The sequence below is a fragment of the Lissotriton helveticus genome, chromosome 5_1 (genome assembly GCF_964261635.1).
Source record: "Lissotriton helveticus chromosome 5_1, aLisHel1.1, whole genome shotgun sequence".
Classification (NCBI taxonomy): Eukaryota; Metazoa; Chordata; class Amphibia; order Caudata; family Salamandridae; genus Lissotriton; species Lissotriton helveticus.
This window is the reverse complement of record NC_136065.1, coordinates 1,296,959,366-1,296,981,770: the sequence shown is the minus strand read 5'-3', so window position 1 is coordinate 1,296,981,770 and position 22,405 is coordinate 1,296,959,366. Positions and strand designations below refer to the sequence as shown.

Here is a 22,405-nt window from a genome sequence, read left to right as displayed (position 1 = left end):
CTGCCTGAGACGGGGAAGTCCCTTTTAAAGTAAATTAAGTTCTTGGGCACTGCCCAAATGGTCATCCTGCCAGAGAAACAGAAACACCTAGTCACACCCAGGTTTATATCTCTGCTCTGGGAGCAGTTTCCACACCTTATTCAGGGATTGAACACTCAGATGCTGTAGCTTGAGTCTAATGCAAATTTTGCAGCTTGAATCTGTTCTGGGTTCACAAGCTGTGCATTATTTCGCCATCTAGTGGTTAGGTCCGGTATCCTCCAATATTTTCCTAGTCCATTTTCTTTTTTTTGTTGGGTTTCGACTAATCCCCCATTTGGCGTTTCCTGTGATGTCTTGCGCCTTCCTCGGAAACTCATGGCACCATCTTCAGATTCTTTTTTTAATTTATTTTTTCCACATTAGTTCTGGGTGCCTTGCTGAGGGCTCTCCATGACGTGAAAAAGAAGGGTTCAGAAGAAGTTTGTTGAAGAAATTCGGAAGAAGATTATCAAATATAGGTACCGGGAAGATTCCTGTCATGAAGGGAAGTTTTCCTAGACTGTTGGAGAATGCTTGGACTTGGGCTCTCTGTTCCGTGTGATGGAGAAGACTCTTTCAATTCTTCCTGAAATGCCATCATAAGTTTGCGCAGAAAGATGAACCTCAGGTCTGTAACCTCTGTCTGGCACTCTACCATCAAGTGTGGGGTTCATGTCGAATGTGCTGAACGCAAGAGAGAATCAAAGACAGACATATAACGCCATGCTGAGACAGAGGCCAACACCATCCCTAAGAGACCTTGGTCTGTCAAGCGACTATGACCAAAACATTGCCGAATGTGTTGAGGGAGAAGCTTCGTGCTCTGACTTGAGAATCGTCGAGGGGGAACCGCTCAAGGCCAAAGACAGGAGACCACAGTTAACTCCCCTTCCCCCCCAAAATACATGCTGCTGGAGTCCTGAAAATCATACTCAAAAGCACAAGGGGGAGGTTCGACATCCAAAAAATCGCCGAATGAAAGCAAACCCAGAGATAAGTAACCCCTCTGATCCCTTGACGGGACACTGCAGGAGGCATGTCTCCTGAAAAGACTACTGCGCCAAAAGACTTTAGAACTCTATGCGTTCCAACGTAAAAAAGAGAAAGTTCTCTGGAGGAGTTAAAAAGCTTGATAACTGACACATCAACTAAAGATTTCTTGACATCAAAAAGAAAATGGACGTCGACGGTCAACCCCCAGGAATGCTCGGCGGAGATCAAGAGGACTAAGCGGCGTCTTGGAGAAGAGATGGCATTGTTTTTTTGTTTTTTTATAAACCTTTTTATTTGCATTTTTTCATATCGGAGCAAAACAGTCATGTCATCACTGGTCAACATTCCCTGGCCTTCCACCCTCCACCCCCCCCCCCCCCCCCGCCCCCCCCAGCCACACCAATAATAACAATACATCATTATACTTCTCGCACCATGTTACTAACACAGTCTGCACCCCAATCTGCCGTGCCCCATCCTAATGCCCTCGGAGCCCTCCTGTCCTTGAATGTGTCTTCCTCCCATTTCCCTTCTCACAGTCCCCCATCAAGCCACGATACTTCCTCCATCTACTCCCGACTCTGCCAAATTTCTTAGTGAAGCCCCGTGCTTTGGATGTGACTCTCTCAGCCGCCATATAAAGGTCTAGGCCTCTTCGCCATTCCTCTATCTGTGGTGACGTAGCCACCCCTCAGTACTTTGCCACATCCCTCTTAGCTACCACCAAGGCCAGGACCAGGAAGATTAATAACGGGCGGGTGAGATCTACATCATTGGTCATGCCCAGCAGGACTAGTTTTGAATCTGTCGGCAAGGGCGCTTCCAAGACCTCACCCAGTTCTTTCAGAATCCCCACCCAGTAACCCTGAATCATCGGACACGACCAGAGTGTATGGTAGAAGTCCCCTCCTTCTTGGCCGCATCTTAGTCAGTTTGTATCTCCTATATTTCCAATTCTATGTAAACGTACCCTATCGAAATAGGTCCTGTGGAGGACGTTAAACTGTATCAGCCTCAGCCGGGATTTAATTGCTACCTCTCTTGGATGCATAAGAACAGTGTCCCAGTCTACTTCATCCATTGCACCCACGTCACTCTCCCACTTACTGCGAAGGGTACCGATGCCATCGGGCATGTTATTCATAAGGGTCCTTTATGTAAGGGACACGGCTCTCTCTGGTATTTGTTCATGCAGTAGGCGGCCCTCTAGGGGTGCGTATTCAGGGAGTGTGCCCTCCGTGAGCCCCTCCGCCCGCCACGCATGTCTCAGTTGAACGTATTTAAAGTATTGTGTGGGGAGGAGGGCAAACTCTGCTCTCAAGGCTGGGAACGATTTCAGCACCCCCTTCGCAATCACGTCTCCTAGGGTCGAGATTCCGATGTCGTCCCTTTTTTTGAACCCTTTCAGTTTATTCAGCTCTTTCAGCCATGTGCAGTGCCATATGGGCGTTTGTCTGGTGGGCTTCTTTTCCCATCCTATGGACTTATTTGCTCTATTCCATAGCACCAGCGTAAGCCTTGTAGATGGCAGCAGTCTCCCCTTCGCCCCGTATAGATAGTAGTTATACGGGCGGGTACCCATAACGTACCACTCCAATGCGTATGTGGGGTGTGCGGCCGGGACTTGAAACCAGTCATTGATGGCCACAGGTATTCTGCCCAGTAGTAAGACTCAGTGTTGGGAAGTGAAATCCCCCCACTATATTGGTGTCTCTGTAGGGTTGCCAGTGCTACTCTAGGTTGTTTGCAGAGCCAGAGGTACGTGCGGACTTCCGAGTTTATTCCCTTAAACACCCTTCTAGGGAGGGGGTAGTATTCGTTTTGGAACGCGTATAGAAGCTTGGGCAACGTCATCATTTTGAACATGGCCGCGCGGCCTAAGACGGTGAGGGGAAGGAGCCGCTATCTATTTGCATCCTCTACAAAATTATGTATAATTAGTCCGACATTCTTGTCGTACGAGGTGTTCCTATCTAGCGTCATGAATACCCCAAGGTAGGTGAAGCCTTCCGCCGTTGTTTGCAACCTCTCGAAGGGCCGTTCACTGTTCGCGCCCTCTAGGATCATATAGCACTGACTTATGCCAATTGATCCTATAGCCCGCATGCGCTCCATAGCGTTCTAACTCTGAGAAAAGCACCGGGATCGTCGTGGCAGGGCGTGTAAGATATAGGAGGACTTCGTCCGCGTAGACGGATATCTTTTCCTCCGCGGCGTCTAATGGTCCCAACTGAAAACCCCTGATGTCAGGATGCTACCGGACTGCCGCTGCAAGCACCTCTATCGTCAGCGTGAAGAGCAAGGGGGACAGGGGGCATCCCTGCCTGGTCCCCCGTCTAACTGGGAAATCCCAGGATATGATCCCGTTCACCATGACCCTGGCTCTGGGGTCTGTATAAAGCAGTTGCACCCATTGCCTGAAATTTGGGCCGAAGCCCAGCCGTATCATAACTCTCTCTAGGAAGGGCCAATGAACCGCATCGAACGATTTCTCAGCGTCAAGCGATAGGAACCAGTGGGGGTCTTGTCTCTTGCTCACCTCCTGTAGCCAGTTATGCGACCGTCGGAGATTGAGTCTAGTCGCCCTACCCGGGAGAAACACAGTCTAGTCCAAATGGACCAAGTCTGGGATCACCCTCTGTAATCTGCGCGTCAGTACCGTCGCCAGGAGTTTCACTTCAATATTTAGTAGAGAAATAGGACGGTAAGAGGAGCATTCCTCTGGCGGTTTACCTTCCTTAAATATCGGAATAATCGTGGCCATGTGGAGGTCTGGAGGAAGTTCCCCATCCTGGAGAACCCCTTCAAAGAGCCCCAGCAGGTGCTGAGCCAGAAGGTCTGCCGTTTTCTTAAAGAATTCTGCCGGTAACCCATTTGGGCCGGGGGATTTCCCTGCTCATAGTTTAGCTAGGGCCTCTTTGATTTCCTCCAGCGTAAGGGGCGCTTCCAAGTCTTGAGATCTGTGTCCGTCAGTACTGGGAGTTCCATATATTTCATGGCATCTGCTTGTGTTCCCAGATCTCGCGCCTCATAAAATGACTGGTAGTGCTTAGCAAAAGCGTCCGCGATCTGGACGTCTGAACCCGTTAGGTTCCCTTGGGTGTCGCGCACTTGTTCAATCCACCTGGCATCTCTCTCCCCCTCCTGCTCAGCCATGCCAGCAGTTTGCCCGATTTGTCTCCTACGTCATACAGACGATGCAATGTCGCCTGTGCCTGCGTTTTGGCCTCTCCCGTTACTAGTTCTCTGTATTGACTTTGGGTATCCACCAATTTACGATGAGTCCCTGTATTTTTAGTACCCTGGTATTCCCTTTCTAGCTCCAATATTCGGGCTTCCAATGTCTCAATCTCTCTCTGGCGTCTCGGGTCGCCTCGGCCAGCCTATTTTGGGCCCTGTCTCTCATGATTGCTTTGAAGGCATCCCATAGGACCACTTTGGACGTTACCGAGCCCTTGTTTTCTGCTATGCAGACTTTGACATCTGCTCTAATACCTTTCAGTATTTTCGGGTCCTGTAAGTCCCAGGCCGACAGTCTCCAGGTCACCTGTCTTTGAGTCAGTCTTCCCACCTTAACCATGAGCGGGGAGTGGTCCGATATCCCCCTGGCTTTGTACTCGGCAGTGTCCCCTCTCGACATAACATGTCTGGCAAGGAATATATAGTCTAGTCTAGAGTGGACCCTATGTGCGTTTGAAAAAAAGGAATAGGCTCTATCGTCCGGGTGCAGCCACCTCCAAATGTCTGTTAGCCCGATAGCATTGATCGTGTTAGCTAGGGCCGTCGGGGTCTGGTCTGTAATCCTGTCTCCTGTTCTATCTAAGGTCGGAGCATCACATCATTGAAGTCTCCCCCCAGTATCTGTATAGTGTCGGCTGAATTAAGGAGGATCTCCGTTACCCCTGACAGTGTAGCTGCTTGTAGTTTAGGAGGTGCGTATGCCAATATTATCGTATATTCCTTCCTTTTCCAGGTGCCCTCACCCCTACATATGTCCCCAGTGGGTCTGCCCAGATCTGCGCCACGCTGATTGTTTGGTTCCGCCTAATCAGTATCGCCACTCGTCTCGAGCCTTTGGTAAATCCTGCATGTGCCAGAACTTTGTATTGCCCTCTCGCTAAGAAACTGCAGTTGCTATCCATGAGATGTGTTTCTTGTAACAATACGATGTCTTGGCCTACCCTTTTGATGTACGTGTTCACTAGGCCCCGCTTGATCTTACTGCCTAGGCCATTGACATTCCATGTTAATATCGAGAGCCCCTCTAGATACTGTCTCTGTTCCATGTGTCTATCCGACATCTTGCCACAACCTGCTGTGGATGATGTTCTGGTCCCTCGCTAGTGAAGTGTCCCGTGCTGTGGCATATGTGACCTTTCTGACATGTCCCGATCCCTCCCATCCCCCCTTCCCCCACTTTCCTCCCTCCCCCTCCCTTTTCTGTCCCCCAACTTCCCCAACCTGAGAACATGCACAACTCCCCCCCTTCCCCCCCCCCCCTTCAGTCCCATCTTCCACAAAAACAGGACTGTCGGCAGAGAGGGTCTTTCGCCCTCCCGTGTAATCCCCCTTTCAGCCTACTCTTGCAATCTGTGTAGTGAGCATGTAACACATTCCCACCAGATCAACCGGAAGAGTCAGATGAAGGAAACAGTACATAGAAAAAACAAAAAGCAAAACAATAGGCAAAAGGGTGTATCAACTTGCCTGCCCCTGTGGCAATGAGCTGCAATCTCTACTGCCTAAGTCGCCACCGATTAAAAGTAAGACAAAACAATAGGTAATGGGAGTATCAACTTGCGTGCCCCTTTAGCGATGAACTGCAATCTCTGCCGCCTGATCAGCCCCTGTTCAGGAATGTGAGTCCTGAGTGTCTGTTCTCGGGTCGTCTGTCCGTCCAGATGCGTCTTGCTCCATTTCTCGGATCGCCTCCACTAAAGGATGCATGGAGCGCATCACCTCCTGTTCCCCCCCCAGGGGAGCGACCCCCAGTGTCCTCCTCTCCTACGGAGCGGGCATTCCTCTCTAGGCAGCTGAATCTAGATCCCGTCGCGTCTCTCCCTCCGGGTGAAGCAGAGTTTCTTCTCTGTCGAGCATGGATAAGGCGTTGTCTGTATCTGTCTCCTGCTCCTCGGTTTCTTCGGTCTCAGAGCCTTTGGCAGTCCCCCCTGGAGTCCACTGGCTGCTAGCCGGTCCACCACCCTGCTTCCTGTGGCCTCTGCTCTACTGAATGTAGGTCGTTCCTCCAGCCATTGCCATGCATCTTCCGGATGGTTGAAAAAGTGCGTTCTGTCCTTGTATATCAACTTCAATTTCGCCGGGAAGAGCAACATATACGTGATATGCCGGTCCCTCAGTTTCGCTTTTACCGCATCAAAGGAGCGACGTTGTTTTTGTGCCTCTTGGCTGTAGTCTGGGAATATCATAATGTTCGTATTTTCTAGTCGGAACTCACCCAGCCTTCTGGCTTCCCGCAATATCAGGTCTCGTTCCGTGAAATTGAGGAAGCGCGCAATGACCGGTCTTGGTCTCGCACCCTCCGGTGGCTTTACTAACAGCGCCCTGTGTGCTCGTTCAATAACAAAGCAATTTGAGAACTGCGTCTTCGGGAAGGTTGTTTTCAGCCAAGTATGTAGGTAAGTCACCATGTCCGTCCCCTCGATGCCTTCTCTAAAGCCTTCAAAGCGCAGGTTGTTGCGTCTCGCCCTATATTGTGCGTTGCCCACCTTCCACATCAGTTGGCGATGTGAGGCCTGGAGTTCCGCCATGTCTTTTCGAAGGGTAGTGAGCGAGTCCACCGCCTCGCCTATCCGCGTCTCCGCCGTTGTCACCCTCTGTTAGATTTCGGAAGCCCTGTCTCAGTAGCCTCACTTCCGCGCCCACCTCGCCGATCTTGACCTCCAGGGGTGCCTGGGACTCTTGAATGTCGGCCCTAGACGCTTGAATGGCTCCCATCAGCAACTCGGTGTCCGAGCGCGAGCCAGAGGCGGGAGGTGCAGCCTCTGCCGGCGGCCGTGATGTGGCGTAGTTGTCCATGGTTCCCTGCCTGGAGGTTTTAGCGGGCAATTCCTTTTTCCCCATGTCCGGCACCTCGGTGTGACCACCCGTGTGGAGGGCTCACTCTCTTACCCCTCGCCGCCTCTCTTACAGGCCGTGGGGAAGGTTCGTTCTTTTCCCCTTCCGCGGAGGCGCCACTCAGCCACTCTTCTCCTCTGTTTCCTGAGGGCTCTTGTATCCCGCAGGCCCCTTCCACTGTCCGCACCTTGTCTGATGGGGTCAACGGGACTCCCTTGGCTCTTCCTCGTCTTTCCCGGAGTCCCGTGACATGTAGGGCCCAAGCCGAGGGCAGCAGGTTTTTGACGCAGCGGGTAGGTCTCCCGTCCTCAGTGCTGGGGCCTCCCTTGGGCTTAGGCAGTGCTGATCCGTCCAGTTCGTCAGGGCCTCGGGCCGTACTGCAGGTCTCGCCGTTATCTAAGCGGCGGCGGGTGTACGGGGTCCGTCTCCGGGGCCTAGCTCTAGGTAGTTCTCCGCCTCAGATCAGGTAGAGCTGGGAGGCAGGGCCCGATCTGCGACTCCGACACTGACCCGGGCTGTCTGTACGTCAGCCCCCCACGATCCGGGGCCTACTGCCGGTGCCAGGAGCCAGGCTGTCGTCCCGGGTCCAGTGACTCCGCTCCCGTGTCCGTTTACACCAATATCGGGGGGTCCGTCCCCCCTCCTGGTGTCCCCAGGCCTGCGAGTCTTCTTCTTTTTTCCCCCCCCTTTTTTATTGTAGCTGTGTTCAGGGTGGGGGGGGGGTTGTGGAGCCTCCCGTCAGCCGCCGCCTTACCGGCCTGTTGTCGAGGGCCCCGGATCTGGCGTTCCCGGTCTCCGACCTTGCGTCCTCGCGGCCCCTGAGGGTGCCTTCCGCAAACTGCGCTCTCGTACCGGGCGCCGCAGGCCTCTCCCTAGGCTCTCGATGACTCAGCTCAACAGCGTCGTGCCCCCCTCGCTAATCCCTGGGGCCCTGGAGCTCCCTCCGTATCTTCTCGGGGTCAGGCGCCGGGACGGGCCGATGTTTTCTGCTCTCCGGTGCCGAGGCCTCAGTCCAGCCCTCCCGTCTGTTTCCGTCTCTGTCCAGGCGACGCTGAGCGCCACGGGCCCCCAGCAGTGCGGTCGGGCCCCTCCGTGACGCACCTCTCTCTCATGTCTTTGCAGCCCTGGGGCTTCTTCTGGTTCTCGTCCGGGACGGCGCCAGGGCGCCCGATGGCTTCCGTGCCCCGGCGTCAGGACCCCACTCCGGCCACCCCTTCACTCCGGATTCCACACCGCTAGCGCCATGCTCCGGTCAGCAACTCCGGCCCCCTCCCGGCTCCTTTGCGCGGCAGCCCTCTCTGTTCGGGGTCAGTCCTCGCTGTTCAGGGTGCCGCCGCCATCTTGGATCGCGCTTCCAGGCTCGCGCCAACTTCGGCACAGAGTCTCCTCAATTCTCGGCCGTAGTGTTTTGCAGTTGCGGACCCAAGTGTGTCGGGTCTCTTACGGTTCCGTTTCCATCAAAACGGGGCTTCGTGGCAGTCGTTAAACATCAGATTCAGAGCAGCTTGTCAGGAGCTACAGAGGAGCACTTCCTAACCGGCCATGTAGTTGACCGCGCCCCAAGAGATGGCATTGTTAATCCAGGAAAGAAGGATTTTGAATCTTCCCTTAAGGAAGTTTGAATTCCCCAAAATTCTTTGACGCGGAAAGAACAGGGTGAGAAAGAGGTCCAAGAAATGGACCCTTCCATGAAACCAGAGCCTCAGAAAGAGGAGGAGGAATCCTTCTATGAAGAAAAGCATGTGGACTTGGGAGTGTTTCAGAGGTTAGAAGACTCAGACACTGCTGAGACTCAATGACATGAACCCAAGACCGATTCCCCTGAAGAAGGAATTGACTGTTATCTGTTGAGGCCCTCACCTCCAGATGACATTGCAATGTACAGTCAAATTCTAAAAAAAACTGCAGACAAGTTGGAGTCACAGCGAGAAGGGAAGACACAATCATGCTTCCTCCCAGTGTCCTGGATCAGGGAAGGGAGGTATTCAAGGAGCCTGCTAAGTGCTGAATAGTGACATTGAGGACTGACAAGAAATATAAGGACTCTTAAAAAGACCCTGCTTACATTAAAGGAACATTGCTGGCTAACTCAATCACGGCAAGGAAAAGAGCCAGTATTGTAACGATGTCTGGTCCACCTTCAGACAAGGAGAGTAGTAAAATGGATGGATCTGGTGGGCAGAAAATTAGAGAGAAGCACAACTAAATAATGGTGCATAGCAAACTCCAATGCCCTCCTTAACAGGTATGCATACCAACATTGAGAGGAGATGGCAGGGCTCATGAAACACTTAACAGAGCAGTATAGGAAAAGAGTGGCAAACATAACTGAGGAAGGCAAAACGTTTGCAAACACATGTCTAAAATCAGCATTAGACGCAGCAGATACCACAAACCGGTGCAGGCAAACATTATGAATAAACCCTTCAATGGGAAATAGCTGTTTGAAGGCACCATGAATGAAACCGTGAAACAGCAGAAGGAGGATAATGAAACAAACTAATCCACTCGAGCGTTGCAATTTAGAAGAAACCTGTGGAGAGGTGCTGCGTCATCACACAAGGAAGATACAATTTCCAGAGTAGCACTACTCATCAGGGTTTTCAAGGTAGCAGCCAATTCACAGCACCCTCATAACACTGGCAACACCCAGCAGCAGGGGTGCCAATCCTTTTGGGGATGAACATGTGAGTGGGAAAAACCTCCGAGGGGAGGCACAACCCGCACAAATAGGTGTCTTGGCATACAGAGACAGCCTCTCACACAACACCAGTGGGAGACAGAATGAAAAACTTCCTCAGGAGTGGAGGAAGATAACATCAAGCAACTGCCTATTAAACGTCATCATATTTGGATACTTCATAGAACAGGCCAAGGTAACCCCAGCAAGGGACCAAAGAAAAAGGGCCATTTTAAAGAGGAGACATCGCGTCTACTCAGTTATAGAGGAATTGCTGGGAAAGAGGGCAATATAAAAGGTGCTTCAACATACTTCCTAATACCAAAAGTAGACGGATCTCTATTCTATGCCCAATTCTAGACCTCCGATTCATAAATAAATTCAAGATGATAACTTTACAGGAGATCATACCACAGAGCAAAAAGGGGATTACATGGTTCCCTCAATTTAAAAGATGCTTACTTACACATCCAAATCCAAAACACAAGAAATACTTGTGATTTGTGGTAACCTAGAGACTCTTATTAGTTCAGAATGCTGGCTTTCAGTATAAAATCTGCTCCAAGATTGTTTACAAAATGCCTAGCAGCAGTTGCAGCTCTCTTAAGAAGGCAGGGACTATATGTATATCCCTATCTGAACGATTGGTTGTTAAGAGCAGACTCCCACAACAAATTCAAGGCACATATGCAAGAGGTAATGCGGTCCCACTTCACACTGGAATTCTCTATATAGAACATTTATCAGCAAACCCAAAGCAAGAAAAACTGTTCATAGGAGCAAGAATCAGTTCTATAGTGGGGAAAGTGTATCTCAGCAAAAAGAGAACAGTGTCACTACTTCAAGAAAATAGTCTTTGCCAGAAGAGGCGATCTCTGACAGTGAAGAGGGGGTGGAGGGCAACATATGCCTTGCATATGGGCTGCTGAGCTCACAGTGGTGCCCTAAAGGTCAGAGGGGTTTGGAAGGAACAAGACGTCCGTGTATTGGAACTAAAAAACAGTGTTCTTAGTCTTGGAAGCCTTTCAGAATAAGTTACTAGGGAGAATAATATTGATCCAAACAGACAGTACCACTGCAATGTTCTACATCAACAAACCATGGGGAACTCCATCCTTTGCCCTATCAAAACTAGCCCAAATAGACAGTGCAGATACAAATTGATCTAACAGCAGTTTGTTTACCAGGGAATTACATCCTCAAAGCGGCTAGATTAAGCAGACAAGCATCAAGTACCCACAAATGGGAACTCAATCAAGGGGTACTTGGTCATTTTGGGGTTCTGAAACTCCAAAAGTAAACCGATTGTAAACCCAAAAGAATGCAGAAGGCCAAAACATTGCATCTAGACAGCCATACAACTAATTACTGGGAAATGCTCTGGCAATAGGCTGGGCTTGTCATGGATATTTGCAATACCCCCCAATACCTCCCTTACACAGAGTGATCATTAAATGCAAAAGGATCAAAAAGACAAAGTAGTTGCCCCTCTGTGGGCGACGCAAATGTGATTCTCAGAACTAATAGAAATGGCGCAGGGCAACATGCTAAAATTGCCAAGACAACAAGACCTGCTGAGGGGATGGTATTACATCCAGAACTGCAGCCTTGCCCCTAAAGAATTAGAATTCGGACATCTGGGCCTCCTGGAGAACATAATGGCTGTTCTCAGCGAAGCAAAAGGCCAACAACAGGAAAGCGTTACACAGCCAAATAAAAAAGGACTTATTATGGAAAAATACTAAAGACATATTAGTGCCAAAATATCTTACACACCTACTGGATTGCAAGCTAATATATGCACTCTTAAAGGTACATTTGGCTGCAATTGAGGCCTACACAAGAGGTCATATAAGACGTTTCTTCACAACACCAGTAATAAAGCGTGTTTTAGAGGTAGCAACAAGAATTGCACCACCAACATGCTCACACTGGAAAAAAATGCATTTCTGGTAGCTTAATCATCACTTTGCAAGGTGAGTGAAATACAAGCACCCCATTTCAAGAACCATATTTGCAAGTCCACAAGGAGAGAGTAGTCAGGAGAGCAAATCCACAGTACTTACTGAAGGTGATTTCACACTCCCACATAAATTAATACAAATTCCTAGCTTTGTCCGAAAGCAAAATAATCAAGCGAAATGCGTGTTATGCTAGATGTAAGAGGAGCAATAATGTACTATATTGAGAAGACGAGCAGGAAAACAAAGCAACTATTTGTTTCCTTTGCAGACAACAATGGGGGGAAATCAGGCACTATTGCTAGGTGGATCTCACAAACCATTCGTCTTTGCCATACAAGTAGAGGGATAAAACTAAATTTTACCCCAAGAGCACACTCGACAAGGAAGAAGGGAGCAACCATTACCTTTCTAGAAAATATACCCTTACAGGACATCGGTATGGCAGCTACGTGGACATCAGTATGCACGTTCTCAAAACACTTTTGCATAGACATTCAGATGAACAAGGATGCTCAAGTGGAACAAAAAGTGTTAAAACATCAAATTAACAAAGCTAAGCTCATCTTCATCCCACCACCACAAGATTAACAACCGCTGCAAGATCTATGCACAGCATGGAAATCCACAGAAGATACACACTGGAAAACGAAATGGTTTCTTACGTGTAGGAGTAGTTTAACAGCTTAAATTATTTTTGGGATTCACAAGTGACCCACCCTCCTCCACCTAGAAGATGGGATAAGAAAAAAGACAAAAGAAGGAAAAATAAATATGAAGATGGTGACTCCGAGTGGTAGCTTCGATGGGAGGGCATGCAACGTTACAGTAAATACCAAATAGGGACGCCGAACAGAAAAATAGAATAGAAAAAGGACTACCAAAATATTGTAGCATTTTAGACCCAACCACTAGATGGTGGAATAATACACAACATGTGAATCCTGAAAATTCTTCAAGCTGCAAACATTTTGTTAGCCTCAATGGGCTTTAGGAAGGAAAAAGGCAACTTTAAAAATGTTTCCTTTAATATTTATTACAAATCTGACTACACATCTCAAGTGGGCTTTTAATAAATAGTACAAAGAGTCCAAGAGCAATTAGCTGTTTCCTAACCAAAGACAGCTTTATTAAATTTACTATTGCATATCAGTGTTTCTCTATGGAATAGCTAGCCTTGCTATAGTGTAAATAGCTTTTAGGTGGCAGTCACTTTAAGAACATGTTGACATTAACTTTCTAAGTGTCCTACTTTTAAATAGCATGCACCCTGCCATTTTGGGCAACAAGGCCGATATGGGGTGACTCATTTTTTAATGAAGGGTTAGATCTGTCAATAGGGTTTATTTTGACAGGTCGATTTTGCAGTTTTTATACTGCTCCGGTCAGGCTAAAAAAGGTAGCCTTGAAGCCTTGTTTGCACTGCCACTGTAGTGGATAGTACAATAGGTGCTGCAGCCCACTAGTGGCGTTTAACTTGCAGACCATATTAAAATAGGGAATACGGGCACTTTACTACTGGATGGCAGGGATATAGTGTAGTTCTGCAGTCCGCAAAAACAGCGGATACCTGTTACATCAATTAAAAGATGCCATTTTGTACAGGGGCACAGCCTATAACTATTCCCTTACTAACTATGACGAAGGGACTAATTAGCCACTCAATTTATTTTTATTTATTTTTTGGATTTGTAAAGCGCGTAGCTGCCTCAGCAACGAGGCGTCTCAGCGCTACCAGAAACCCCAAGAGACCCGGGCCAATCAGTAAACGACAGCAGATTAGACTACTTACAGGGAAAGAGCCAGGTCTTTAAGGCTTTACGAAATGCCAAATGATTCGGCATTACTCTCATAGTGAGAGGGAGTGTATTCCAAAGTTTTGCGGCCAAATAACCGAAGGAACGGCCACCGGCCCTCGTTCTCCAAACACGTGGAACACGGACCAAAGCAAGGTCAGCAGATCGAAGCAGACACCCCGGCACATAATACTCCCAACAAGTGGAATAGCCCTGGAGGGGCCTGTCATGACAAAATCTTGTGGGAATAACAAAGTGCCTTAAACTCAATACGCCGGTCAACTGGCAGCCAATGAAGCCTAGGAAGCACCTGGGCGACCGAGTGATATCGAGGCAGTGCGACCAAAAGCCGAGCCGCCGCATTCTGAGCCCTCTGAAGGCGTTTAATGCTCGCTTTATTGGTGCCCAGGTAAAGACAGTTGGCGTAGTCCAATCTGGACACGATGGATGCCTGGATGATAGTCTGTCGCACCTTAGAGGGAAAGAAACCGAGCAGTGGTCTGAGACCGCGCAATAGCCCAAAGCAGATCCCGCGACTGCTTTTGACTGTTTATCAAATGTCCATTACTGTCGAACCACATGCCCAGGTTTTTCACTGCCTCTTTAGGGCGGGGGCGGGCTTGAGACGATCCGGCCAGCACTGCTCAGACCACAGCTCACGGTCCTTGCCAAAGAGAAGAATCTCAGACTTGCTGGCATTCAGCTGTAAGCAGTTGGCTGCCATCCAGTCCGAGATAGCCAAGAGGTCGTCCTTAAACTTACCCAAATTGGTGTTGTACTTCTTCGAGAAAGAAAACACCAATTGGGTATCGTCGGCGTAAGACACAAGGGACAATATAATGACAATTGGTGTGCTAACTACAGGATGGCAGTTGTTTGGGCACGTTCCTCAGACACTGGCCCTGTCTCTCCTCCTGGTCCTGCCACTGCATTCCACAGAGGAGAAAGCCTCTCTTAACAGTGGTCGTGACGTCGGCTGCAGAAGGCCTTGGCCTGTAGCTCTCCACACTATAAGTCATAACTAACCTCTTCATGGAGGTTCTATCGCTTGGCCAGTTACCTACTAAACCTTTACTACCATTTAATGAGGCCTATACGGATACTCTTTTAGGCACTTGTGAAAAGGCATGTTTTGGCTCTCGAGTTAATTGACAGGTAGTTTGTTACCACAGACTGCCATCTGGCGATCCTGCATGTGTTTTTTTGGCACATCATCTTACACGTGAGAACTTGGCGGTACTGGTGTCCACCAGCATGTTCAAATTGAACTCCTTTCCAGGACTACTCCTGCCTGAGAGTCTAACCGCATAAAAGGTTTCAGCAAACACTCGTCAGCTAGCCTGGCACTGTGCTCAATGAATGTCAGTCGCCTTCTATTCTGGTACATTCATGATTTATGTGGTGCAGTTAATTAATCCTGACAGCAGTTCCTGAGGTACTTTCAAAGGATTTTTTTTTTATTTCATAAAAAGACCTTACTGACAATCACACATAAGGTACTAAGGTGAGGCTAATGCGAGGCACTGCAAACGTGGTTTCTAATGCATATTACTACAAGCAGTAATTGAAGACAAAAATTATGACATTGTATACCAAATAATCGGTGTCCCCCATGTAAAAAAAAACCTGGTACAAAAAGTGAATTGGTCTGGTATAAATTTGGGAGGAAAATAATGGTACGGTAAAGTTGTGGGAAATTCTCCCATGATGCAATAGAGAACATCTCTAGTGGGGTAGAGCCTGAAAATACCCCGGAATTGATTCCATTTGTTCATGAATTGGAGAATATGTGCATCATCAACCCCAATCACTGATAAGAAAAAACGCTCCTCGTATATTTAGGATACCAAAATGTACTACAAATACTGGGCGATACTGAATGACAAGAAGACTTTGTTCTAGCCGCCATCTATATAGTAAGTCTATAAATGTGAATCTGGCTTGAATGTGATGGGATAAGTTAACAAAGCGTCGGCCACCCTATCTAGAAGTCCACAATAAAGTGACTGATTGCAGGTGACCATGATAGGGTCCAAAATCACACCACCCTACGTTTGCATCGTCACGGGAGAGGTTTTCACAAGCAATATCTTTTCGGAAGCAAAACATACAAGATCAGTTATTGTTAATGTATCTAAAAAATATTGGCAACTTGAATCAATAACATTATGCAGACAGCTTTACTAACCCACCACTCCATTTTTTATGACAAATTGAAATATGATTTTCCTTAGACATCCTGCAATGAAATGTTTGATGCATGCCAGTACTTTTAACGATTCAGAACTGGAGATTCAGTGTAAATCCCAGAGACATACAAATAATTCACATTATTCGGACTCTGACTAGACTTTTCAGTACGTGTCCATGCAAATGCTCAGTTATTGAGAAACAGGATGCTATTTTTTGTCAATTATGTCAAACATAGGAACTGAGGCACAGTTGTATATAGTGGCTTGCCCACAATTACGTGAGGGGGTCGAGTGTAAAGGGTGAATGTGTGACCTTTCTCCTTAATCTAAATTAAACTCCATGTTCATTTTCGAGTAACATGTTGTAATTCATCCGAGTAAATTTGAGTAAATGCGTTCGCTGTGCCAGAGCAATTAAGAAGATCCTTCCTCCGAAACTAAAGACGGAGAACAATTAAATATTAAGACCCTCTCATCAGTATATTCTGCTGTAGTCAGAACTGTCAAGAAAATTAAGTGAAGAGTGGAATGCTTGAATTCATTTTAGTCACTGGTAATTTAGTTGGGTCTCATCCCACGTCATTGCTTTGTTGCTGACCATACCACTTTAGACAGTCATATATGCAAATCATCGTGTTCCTCATCAGATAGGAACAGTCTTGCCAGACCTGCCATTCTAAGTCTTGTGTTAACGGAAACATAATCAACCGCAGACTAGTTTTGCCTATTTGGGCCTCTTAAGGTTTCCCTTGGGCACTGTGAGCATGGTACCCACATCTGGGCATACCAATCCCACGAGGGCATGTCACTGAGGATAAAAATGACCTGGCCTGACAGTTTAGGATGAACTGCCCCTTTTGGCATGGTGGTCGAAGAACAACGGACTGCAATGCTGAGGCTAATATTTATTTAGGCATTCCATCAATCATCTTGGTGTTTGTTGTAGTTGATGCTTTAGGAATGAGAGGTATACTTGGACGTGGGTCTTGACTTAAATGTGCCATAGGACTCTAGCTGTACTCTAATGAAGAGGCACAAATAGGTGAAACCGATTTAGGGTTGCTGGTGTTCTCTACCTGAATGGACCTATCCTGGCAGTTTAGGATGGACTGTTCTCATGAGGTGCAGGTTTAGCTCTGATTGATAGTGGCTGGTGGGCAGATGTGACCTGAACGATCACCAGTGGCTGGGATGAATTCAAGCCTTAAATCTATCCCCTTGTTTGTTGTAGTTGACACCCTAAGTACAAAGGGTATCCCCAGATGTAGGTTCACTGCTCCCTGTGCCATACGTTTGAAGCTTCACCCTACTGAAGAGACCCATATATTTGGAGACGGGTCTAGGGTTGCTTGTGTTCCCTTCTCGAGGGGCCTCACCTAGAAATTGGAATGGACTGTTTACATGAGGAGCAAGGCAATTACTGAGTTACATAAGGTGGGCCTCTATATAGAGTGGTATGGTGGGTGAAAAATATTGGACTGGAACGTGGCACGAGCTATCACCAGTGACTGAAATAATTTCAAACATTAAGTCTATCATCTTGTTGTTTGTTGTAGTGTTCTGTACTCCCCCATAATAAGGTGATAGCATATTCAGAGGCCTTCATTGATCAAAACCCTGCCATAAGTTCAGCACATAACTCAACTGAGACCCTAGAGAGAACTGAAAAAGGAGGCTTTTCTGAGTGTCTGGCATAACCAGAAAGGTGGATTCATTATGGTACATTGTGAGACCTGGCATAGTTAAAGCCTGGAATTAGAAGTTCTGAAAAAAGAGCGTATTGTCATATTACAGAGTTACAGGTTACATAGTGCATGACACCAAATGAGACGAATGTATTGTTTTACAGGAACATGTAGATTTGTAGAACATGTAGGTTTGTGTAACATTTAATTCTTTTGTCAGGGGATTTTGTTTTATAAATTCCCACATCTTGGAGAAGTCCAAAATATATCCTGGCATTGAGAAATTCCAACTTGTCTAAGACTTGTACTTACAAGAGGGCCGGTCAAGACACATACTACCAATGCAATTTATTGTGATTTGAGGCAACTTTGAACTTTAAAAAAAGACTTGACTTTAGTTGGTGTTGCTTCCCGCATATGCCTGAAGTGAGCAACAAAAATACGTTTTCATTGGACATTCAGCCGTGCATAGGATCCGCCTTTTCCAAAAACGCATTCAAGATCTTGCTCTGCTTTTTTTTAAAACACGAGGATTTGCTGAACAATCTCTGTCCCTTTTTCCAGACCTTTTGGGTCAATGGAGTAGGGAAGACTGGGTGGTTTGGTTCTTAAAATCACTGAATGTCCCCACATATCCAACTCAATGACCTTTGTTCAGAACCGTCCAAGTGATTTGACTCCTATTGATCAGTTAGTACTCGTGCCACTGTGGTGATAGGGTGGATTTGTGGACCACCGGAGTACTACCTCCCTCCAATTTGCTTAGGAGCAACAACATTTTTTTGTTGCAGTATCTTAACTGGGTTATTTTCACGGGAGGTTTGAATATTCAAAGTGAAATGATTTATCGTGTCAAAAATGTGAGACGGTGCAGGGCCTGTTTTGTCCTCCCCTCCTATCCTTTCCATGCAGCCAGTTGGCGAGAAGCAGCATTTCTAGGTCTCAAAGTTACTTAATTGGTCACGGTTACTCACAAGGTTAAAAGTGATGGCACTTCAGAAGGACATGTTTGTAAGTAGGCAAATGTCAGGTTTTCTTTTTATTTATATATATTCAGGATAAAGCAAGATTGTCGTGGGAGGGAGTACCGGTACAATTTGTGGTGGATACTTTTTTACTTTTTGTTGACGTGGGCCTGTTACATCTTGGCCCTCACAATGAAATGCTGGGCCAATATTTCCGCACAGGCCAGAAGTTTGTGGCTCATTGAATAACTGAGAGAGGTCTAGAGAGGATGGAGGCAATGTGAACAGCAGTATAGGAAATTCGGCCTCAAGAAAGAAAAGGTAGTACGGAGAATGGTACGTTTGGTACTTCAGAAAATGATATTCTGAACAAAAGGAACGTGAAGCATCTGTTGTGGAAGCTATGAACCAATCTGCTTCTTTTTCAGTTATTAAGTCAACTAACCTCTTCTACGTGTATAGTGTGGACTCTACCTAAGACCACAAAGTCTCTTTGCTCTTCCAGGAGAAAACAGTGTTCCAATGCTCCAATAGGAAAAGTCCAGCCTGACTTGTCAGGCCAGGTTCAGCTCCGTCTGAGCAGCAGCATAAGGAACCCCAGACTTGCTTCAGCCTTCTGGAGCCTCATCCGTATCGCGCAGCTTGAGTCCTGTGGGACAGTGAGTTGAGCATACCCATTGCACCTGCGGGATGACCAAGGAGGAATATGTATCCGACGGTGAGATACATTGATGAAAGCATGATTACAGGGTCCACCCCCTCGGCTGATCTCAGGTTGGCGATTAGCTACTGTCGCAGAAAACCTAACTGCGACATGAAGTTTTCCTAGTGGGTTGTAAGTACGATTCACTTACTAGCTGCATGTCTTAGTGTGCATGCATGCACATATCGGTCCTGAAGAAAGCCATTTGACCCTACCGGGCACATTAGATCATGCCTGAAACAAGTAGACCAATCTCAGGATACGAAGGATCAAAATAATTTCCTTCTCCTATCCACCACCTTTTAACATTGACCAATACTCTCTATAATAAAATTAAATTTATGCAAACGAGATTGAGCCAATTTTAAATCTCACATCACCTGAGCACTTCTCACACAATCACAACCACACCCCAAAATACAACCAGCTCCGCTGTAATCAGGCGTCGTAGCACACCCTGGGAACATTCGGTGACCAGGGTGGGAACTCTGTGATGAGGCATTTCACCTGCTAGGTAGGTGAGTGAGGGTTCTTTTTCAAAACCTGATGGTTTTCCAGGCAGTACATACTCCAGGTACATCTTCCGTAATCTAGGTAAATGTACGCCTTCTGAGTAACCCATTCTTGTTGTTTAGATGTATTTACTTGGGAAGAGGAAGGGGTTTCCTGACTTCATTTCTCTTAATTGGTTAAGTCCCTATTTGATGAGGACCATGACTGATTTGCATATGGTGGATTCTGTCTGAGCTGGTGTGGCGGCAAAAATACAATTATGGACTAGATTGTGACACAGTAATAATCATCAGTGGCTGAGGTTAATAGAAGCAATACACCCATCACTTTGTTTTGTTACGATATGAGACCAGCTATGTATGCTTACCATCCTTGTCAAAATGTATAATTTGTATACCTTGACTTTATTATTGCATTTGAAAATGTGACAACCCTTTTTCTGTGCTTGCTCTGTTTTGTTAAAAACGAAAGAAGAGAATGCTACTAAAAGAGCAATATTAAGAAAATGGATAGATCGGACTGGCTGTGGGTTGAGCATAGAGTTTGAGTTACTTATTTGAAATACTTTGAGGAAAATCGGAGGATTCATCGAGAGAATACCTATCCCCATAGGTGGAAGAGTGGTCTAATGTTGCAGAGATTGAAAATGTTGGGGTGCAATGTACATGACTAAAAGTATGGTATGTGATTTTACCTCTTAATAAAAAAACAAACGTTAAAAATAAAATGCCTAAACTAGGCGTTAATATTCAGCGACTTAAGAACAAAGTCACCTCATGGTGGGAGGGTGGTTTTTATGTGCGCAATTAAGTATTTTCTTTTCTTATTGATCTACAAATGATCATTGTTTGAATTAATTTCATTTTTCTTCCTATTGTAGGTTCTTTCGCTGATAGATCTTATTCGTTACTGTGTCAGCGTCTGCAATCAGATTGCATCTCATCTTCACATTGAAGTGTTTAGAATTAAGATCACATCTACCCACTCTAATCATCATTGACTGCCATCATGAACTAAAATAGGAAATCTCGTCAAGAATGAATGTAAACGTCAAAACAATAAGGAAAACAAGAGTGACTAAGAACAAACTTAATTTATAATCAATGTTGTGCAGCTTTATTCTACAATTTTATTCTTATTGGTAACCCTTCTTAATTATCCTTCTGTAAATGGGTGAATAAAATATACTCAGTAACACTTACTGTTTATGTACTTACACCGAGTGTGTGCGCAGGAGAGCATGCAGAGAAGTACAAATTTATCTTTTGAAATAACATTTAATTCTGAATAAATTGTCAGAAATAAAGAGGCATCTAACAGAAGAGTATTTTAATTTAAAACATAAATGCCAAAAATTCTAGTTGCTTTATAGTTTTATTCCTTTCTCGCCTTTTGGTGAAATTCAATTGTTTGTCTATTTTGAAGCCTCTTTGCAAAGGAGATTAGATTGTGAAACAGAGATACCTCACTCATTTGTGTCTCTGATGTAACTGTGGGACTGACTGAGTTGAATTAAAATCCAATGTGTTATACGCCCTTTGTTTTTTGTTTACAAAATGTGACATCATTGATGGAAATCGTATATAAAGCTGTGGAAACAAACATTATGATGGCCTTTTTGATGGTGCTATCAGGATGCAATGCAGTGCGGTATCTGTGTCAATTATTTTTATTTTTTTAATAAATATATTATCTAACATGCTTCTTAATTCTCATTTATTTGTGTAAAGGCTTTATAACAAAATTTTCTGCTTATTTTTTTGTATAGAATGTAAGCAAAGTGCAATTCTGCTCTATAATAAATATGAACGTTCTAAGAGCCATCATGTTTTTTTTCTATGCATGTGCCACCATCAATGCTTTTTTTTTGTGCTTTTTTTTATCTAAAGAAATGGTCCGGTATGAAAGAAATTTCTCATGTCAAAAATTCAAAGAACATTGACACTCCTCGCTTATATCTGCTCGTATATTTACAGAGGTTAACTTACTTTCAAGCATTTTTACATCCCCTTTAATAAAACTAAAAATCCACAATCTGGTAGTGAAAAATTAGTACAAAGGCAAGCAAAAGTTGATGCCTTTAGAGTATACAGATTGTCAGGGTGCCATTACATGATTGTATTGAGTGCCTTTTTTCTTTTTTTTAACTTTTCATATAACTCTTTATGATTAACACCCTTTTTGTTGCGTTGAAGTGAATTACACCAGATTCTGTGCTCTTCCCACTGAGGAAGTCTGGCAACATAATCAGTGAGCTGGCGTCTGGATCCATGGTGTGTGCTCACCTGGAGATGTCGAGTGAGCAAGGAGACCTAAAACATTGAACTTCATGAGCATTCAAGGTATTTGTTTCAGGGGACACCATCGGTGCATGCACCATGTAGCCACTGCTTGGACAGAGCGTTCAAGATTGCTATACCTATGCTGTGTGAGGAAAGCAACAGAACTCACATTAGCTGCAATTCTCAAGATACTGCGTGCCATCTTGATCCTCTGGGTAGAAGTTCCTTGTGATGAATAACATTCAGTGCCTTTAATATGTGTGTGTATGTTATGTTACAGATAAAGGACTATGTGAATTTAAGATACTTCAAATCATAGATTTGAGTCCCAGTCTGCTGCTGGTAATTATACTGACTCGAAAACATGTTCTAGTCCTGGCTATTCTACATAGTGTACCTAATATTTATCCCTTTCTTTTAGCTCTAGGAAATTATACCATTGTTAGCAACCTCAGTGAATGGGTACTGTAAAGATTACTGAGAGGTATATGATGAGACTGAGGGCCTGATTCTGATGCGGTTAGGAAAGCATTCCCACC

The 22,405-nt window shown here is 45.9% G+C and overlaps 1 protein-coding gene across 2 annotated transcripts in view; it reads left to right on the top strand.

Annotated features, from left to right (window-relative positions):
* Window positions 1-21,407, top strand: part of CEPT1 (choline/ethanolamine phosphotransferase 1) — a 230,728-nt gene extending 209,321 nt beyond the window's left edge. For both annotated transcript variants that reach the window (XM_078644128.1, XM_078644129.1), the window contains exon 9: window positions 20,465-21,407. In XM_078644128.1, the coding sequence (XP_078500254.1) occupies window positions 20,465-20,584 (120 nt within the window). In that variant the 3' untranslated portion in view covers window positions 20,585-21,407. The remainder of the gene's footprint in view (window positions 1-20,464) is intronic.
* Window positions 21,408-22,405: the final 998 nt, after the last annotated feature.